This window comes from Arachis ipaensis, chromosome B09, assembly GCF_000816755.2.
Source record: "Arachis ipaensis cultivar K30076 chromosome B09, Araip1.1, whole genome shotgun sequence".
Taxonomy (NCBI): Eukaryota; Viridiplantae; Streptophyta; class Magnoliopsida; order Fabales; family Fabaceae; genus Arachis; species Arachis ipaensis.
The window spans coordinates 136,600,781-136,606,966 of NC_029793.2; the positions used below are offsets into that span (position 1 = coordinate 136,600,781).

The 6,186-nt window shown below is 32.8% G+C and overlaps 1 protein-coding gene across 2 annotated transcripts in view; it reads left to right on the plus strand.

The window, feature by feature from the left end:
- LOC107618483 (embryogenesis-associated protein EMB8) overlaps positions 1 to 3,815 on the plus strand; it is a 6,415-nt gene extending 2,600 nt beyond the window's left edge. The window contains exons 6-14 of one of the 2 annotated variants that reach the window (XM_016320577.2): positions 513 to 635; positions 1,053 to 1,130; positions 1,567 to 1,652; positions 1,855 to 1,903; positions 1,993 to 2,049; positions 2,153 to 2,283; positions 2,373 to 2,456; positions 2,812 to 2,881; positions 3,110 to 3,815. In XM_016320577.2, coding sequence (XP_016176063.1) covers positions 513 to 635; positions 1,053 to 1,130; positions 1,567 to 1,652; positions 1,855 to 1,903; positions 1,993 to 2,049; positions 2,153 to 2,283; positions 2,373 to 2,456; positions 2,812 to 2,881; positions 3,110 to 3,553 — 1,122 coding nt within the window. In that variant the 3' untranslated portion in view covers positions 3,554 to 3,815. The remainder of the gene's footprint in view (positions 1 to 512; positions 636 to 1,052; positions 1,131 to 1,566; positions 1,653 to 1,854; positions 1,904 to 1,992; positions 2,050 to 2,152; positions 2,284 to 2,372; positions 2,457 to 2,811; positions 2,882 to 3,109) is intronic. The other variant, XM_021110683.1, reaches the window with a different exon arrangement.

A 6,186-nucleotide genomic window follows, 5' to 3' on the forward strand; every position in this document is an offset into this window, starting at 1 on the left:
GTGTGGTAAGGGAGAGATAAGGTGTGCCTTCAGAGCCACTCCACTCCCACCTTTAAAATCACTCACAAGCACACTTTTAGTAATAAAAGACACTCCCTTTCTTGTCATTCCCTCCATTATTCTATATTATAACATAGTCTTAACTTATTAGATGACGTCATATGAATAGTTATTATATATCTACCAATTGTAAGCTCAGCACCCTACCAAATATCAGTCAATTAATAATTTTAAAATTGACCAAGTAAACTCATTAGATAAGTGATTTGTGCTAATCTATGTGCAAGTAAATAGAGAAGGGACTGTTTTTGAAAACTATAAAGAGGTTATGAGAAAACCTTAGAACATGGGATCAACCGCAGCAAAATATCGCCATTCTATTTTTTCCCCCTGTTCCTTTTGTTAGGATGTTGATATTCTTGTAAATCTAAATCTCATGTACATGTTAAGCTATAATAGTTTTCTTGTCTTCTTTCCTTACTAATGCAATCTTTTAATTTAAATCGATCCAGTCTGATTGTTTCTACAATGCTGGATGGACCGAGGATGTCCGCACGGTGGTTAAATATCTCCACAATGAACACCCCAGGACACCTTTGTTTCTTGTTGGTACTAGTATTGGAGCTAATGTTCTGGTAAATTCATTTCTTGAATCTTTTTGCAATTCTTACATCAACTGCCTTCCCATTACATGCAATTCTTAAAATGCTCTAAACCTAGAAATTTCAAATAATGACATGCATCTTCTAGTGCCATTTATACCAAAGACCTAGGAGCAACTGAATTACTGTTGATATTTCTTGCTTTTCAAATTGGTCCATATTTCTTCCAAACTATGACCTATCCTGATAATTCCTACTTTATCAAATTGGTTTAGGGTGATCATGCTCAAAATTTTAGATTGTTGTTATGCTATGCTATGATCATTTCCTACTTTTGAATTACTATTCACCTAGGAGTTTACATTATCATTGATTTATTCTACATTGTGTCATTTGTGGGAAGAACCTGGTTTCTGCACTCCACTGTTTGATTTGAAAAATTATTTTCAGGTAAAGTATCTTGGTGAGGAGGGTGAGAATCTTCCTGTAGCTGGGGCTGTAGCTATTTGCTCTCCTTGGGACCTTTTGGTTAGTACTTTTTTATTTGAAAGTGATTCTTTAACCTTGGACTCTGAATGGTGTGAGCTACTGCTAATATCATGCCATGGAAAATCACTGTAATGTAGGCTTCATCTGAAGTTAGACCCAATATAATTATTCTCATTCTTTTAACATTGAATTGAAAATTATTGGGAAAAGGGAAGACAGCCGTTTCTGATGAAGTTAAAGATATTTTTGGTATGGAAGCATTGGAACATGATAGAAATTATTCTGAACTTCGGATTAAGGTTGTTCTTTTAGGCTTTAGCATACAAGTTATATGTGTTTCAGGTTTGAAATTTTGTTGTGCATATTCTTCTCTTTGATATAATTGATGAGGTTTTGTTGAAAGTTTAAATTATTTTTTGTTTTTCCCGATATGCTATCTTAAGTAGATGTCATGTTACCTGTTTTATGTTTGCAGATAGGCGACAGATTTATAAGTCGTAGGCGTGTGCAAAAGTTTTATGATAGAGCACTTGCTTTTGGACTTAAAGGATATGCAAAACTGTATGTTTGCACCTTCTTAATTGAGTTTAAGTATATCCTTGATTAGCTCTTTATTTTCTGTGTATAGACAGTGGTACTAACGTACATTTTAGTTCTTATGACTTAGTGAATAATTCGGGCATATACTCAGAACTCAGATGGTAAGTTTCTTTGTAGTACATAACTGGACTTGATTTGACATTTTCCCCGTCAATCACTGCAGGCACCAGCCTCATTTTTCTCGGCTTGCTAATTGGGAAGGGATAGAAAAGGTAGCCATCCTCTCTATAATTCTGTATATACTACTACTATCAGTCCAATTTTATGCTAGTCAAGTCTACAGTGACCTATATTCTTACAGTCACTTTCTATCCGAGATTTTGATCACCATGCTACCCGCGTTGTTGGGAAATATGAGGTACCTAAATATCACTTAAGATTTGTTAATCTTCTACCTTTTCTTTTGAGTCTCATCTCTTCCTATACCTCCTATTGGTTTCTTAAAATAATTTTCTGTTTAGACGGTCGATACCTACTATAGACGCTGCAGCAGTGCTAGTTATGTGCAATCTGTTTCGATTCCACTTCTCTGTATTAGTGCTCTGGATGATCCAGTTTGTACTAAGGAAGCTATTCCCTGGGATGAATGCAGGTATGCCACTGTATTGTTTTGCTTGGTTCTAATTCTCATTTGCTTTCTGTTCCATATCTTCAGTTTTTAATGCAATATTCTCTTGTTAGGGCAAATAAGAATATTGTATTGGCTACTCCAAAGCATGGAGGACATCTGGCTTTCTTTGAAGGAATAACTGGATCTAGGCTGTGGTAAGTGACTCATTTTTTACATCTGACTCTTCAGTCTTTTGTTACTTTCATCAAGCTTATCCTTTAATATAAACTACGTTTTGTGTTGATATTCATCAATGTCAATCTTATGTCTTCTGCTTGTGATGGTTTGATGGAGTGTAATTTGTGTTAGCTATCATTTAACTTTTGCTGTGTTAGTTTAGGTTGTGATTGATTTTTATTGTATTTTCAATCATTGGAACAACCCAGTTTTTAAGGGTCCAATTCTTGCATCTCTTTTAAGCGTTAGTACTTGATATCATCCCTTTATTGCTTGGTTTAAGTTGTAACATACAGGAATTTTTACATGGCAATTCTTTAACCCCTCTTGCAGGTGGGTAAGAGCTACGAATGAATTCCTTGATGTGCTACATTCTAGCGAATATATGCACGTGCAGAAGAAGGTAAAGATAATATCATGTATTTAATCATACAAATTAATAGGTTATTCATCCTCTTGTACTGATCTATTTTTAATACAAAAACGTCATACTTGTTTTCATATTACATAGATGTACATCAGTTAGTTCTGGTTGGAAAAAGAAGAAAGAAAAAGTTATATTCCCTTTGGAGCAAGACACTAGCATTTCTACTGGCTAAAATTGCTGTTTTCTCTGTTAATGGTGATGCAGATCTCTAAACCAAGCACACCATTGGTAACGTCGATTGATCAGGGACCTTATGTTAATGTTACGGATGACGGAATGGTGGCTGCATTGAACAATGAGCCAAGCACTGACAATGTAGAAGAATTACATGCAATACAAGAGGATAGTACTCATGGCAAGGTCCTGGAAGATAAAGTTAATGAAAAAGATGATCCTGTCGCTAATGCAAAGCGGGGAGGTTCCTCTAGCATGGCTCAAACGAGTAGCGCACACGACTCGGTACTAAATGATGTAATAACACCTTTCAAAACGTACCTAGGCCCGTTAACTCGACAAAGTCGATGGTCAACGTGGTTGCTTGTTTACATTGCCATTGCCACAAGTTGGCCATTGGTTGGTTCAGCCCTACAAATTGTGTTTGGGAAAAAGCTAAGGAAGACCTCAAGGGGTGGTTCGGTCAGAAGATAAATTCATGAACACAGAGGTTATTGTTGTATTTAGAGGGTGAGTCTTGGTGTAGCAGAAAAGTTATTACCTTCTGATAAGGAGGATTATTCAACCAGTGAAAACTGAAAGCAGCCTCTCCGCTTAGAATTGGGGTAAGGATGCATGTATTTATTCTTTTCAAATGCCATTGATCTGGTGTACTAGATTGCCCTATATATAGATGTTATTGTTGTATTTGATTCTGTAGATTTATGAAAATAAACATACTTGTCCTATTATTCTTTTTGAGTTGGTCACATGCTATATCTGCATTTCCATGCTTATGTTGAAATTATTCGGGTGTGTTCGAAAAGTTTTTTAACGTGAGAAAAATTTTCTATTCTATTAAGAAAAGAATTTATTTTTATTTGAAATTCAATTTCATAGTTTGAAATGATTTAATATATTAGTAGAATTGAATTCAATTCTTTAATTTGATGACTTTTAGATGAGTTGAATTATCTTTTTTTTACAATTTTATCTTTGATAAAACTATTTTCATTGAACACTTATTTATAAGTAGAGACATTTCAAATATTAAGTACGATTGTTGCGATAATTGATTTGAAAATGTGATCTGATTTATTTGTTTCAAAGCATGAAATAAAAATTTATTTTTGAGTGAATTCTAATTCTTGGCAATTCAAACATATTCTTATTATTTTCAGTGATTTATACTTGTCAATTTGTCATTCAAGCGATTGGTTTTTAATCTGTTCTCGTGCTTCCCTTCATCCAAGAGGTACAACAATCATGGTCAAAATGATATAAGATTGTGTACCATGCTATACCAAATATGTGAACAGAAAATGTATGTCATGCAAGAACTGTGACCCAACATTAAAGAAGTTAACATACAAGGATAATAATATGAAAACTAGGAACCAAGTTGGGTTAGTTTAATGGTTAATTCACTAATCAACTTAAGTAAGTGTTGAGGGTTTGAATTTTGTGTATGCGGCAGAAAAAAATATGGTATAGTAAACAAAAAAATAGATAGTAGAGTAAACATAGATTAACTAACAAAAATAGATAGGTGAGTGCACAAAAAAAAAAATGCAAACTAGTATACCAAAAAAAAAAAATGCAAACTAATAACTTCAAAATAGATAGTAGAGTGAACAAAGATTAACTAACAAGTCATTGCATGGTTTGATTTTGGGACTTGAATTGCCTGCGAAAGAAAAGGGAAAAGGCTCTACTATGTAAAATTGGACTTTCTATTTAATATTGCTTAGAGAAGGATGACATATATATGCATATGTAGCATCTTATATGACTTTACGCTTTTGATTCAAGACAAAACAAAAAAGGTTCATCTTGTAAGATAAATAATGACGTATTATTGTTGCAAGGGAATCAAACCACAGCTAAACCAGTCCAAGACAAATATGACGTCCAAGTAATAATAAAATCTTTTAAAGGAATAGAAGTTTCTTAACAATCTTTTATAGAAGGACCCTCAATAAATTAATTATATTATAAGTATATTAAATTTAAGCTAGATTAGTAGTATCGCATTGTTTTCTCAGCCTCTGTCCATTGTGGAAGTTTTCTTTATATATATTTTAATCCATGATGCTTGGATGTATTAAATACCTTCTCTCCTTAAGTTTTTGATATTGTAAGGGATCTAACTTTGTTAATCCCTCTTAATCTTTGACTGCATATATGTGAAGTATCAACATTTTTCAGAATATGCTATTTTTTATTACACCCAAAATAGCATATCTCAAAAGCGAAGCATTCAAGCACAAGTTAAGTCTCATTTTGATATCTTAGATTTATGAGTTGCATTAATTTAGTTTTTGACTTTTTAATTGTTATAGTTTAGTACCCCAAATTTAAAAAAGTACATTAATATAATCGTCAACATCGTTAGTGAGATAACTCAAGTCTTGTCATGTTGGATATATTAAAACAACGTACACATTTTGACGCTAAAAGAGTACTAAATGATGTCATTTCAGGGTTTGAACAATACTAAAAGAGAGGAGTATAACGTTTTAGTATTGTTCAAACTCTCAAACGACGTCATTTAGTGCCTTTTTTAGCGCCAAAACGCATACGATATCGTTTTAATATGTCTAGCGTGACAAGACTTGAGTTACGCTACTAACGATGTTGAATTCCGGCAACAGAAAATATACGAGGAACTACATTAATGTACTTTTTTAAATATGGAAGACTAAATTATGATAATTAAGAAATCAAAGACTAAATTTCCAAAGTGAAAATTAACTCACTCAAGCAAATAATCTTGTGTTTACTTTGGTTCAAACAAGCCATTTAATTTCCAAAATCTTTTTTCTTTAATTTTACATGGCATATTACTATTTCAACAACTTAAGGTGAATAAAAAGATTAATTAAAAGATTATTTAAGACACTATGTGCCTAATGTAAAATATGCGATACTAAGTATGATTTAATTTGTTAATTACATATGAGAGATATATACATGTTTTCAATAATTCAAGATTAATTTACATACTAAACTTTGGTGTGAAATTTAGATTTTTTTTTGAGAGAGATACTGATTTTTGGGTACTTCTTCCAACATTCTAAGAGGTTCTGGCTTCTTCAAAAACCAGTTCATATTAGAGCTCATCATTA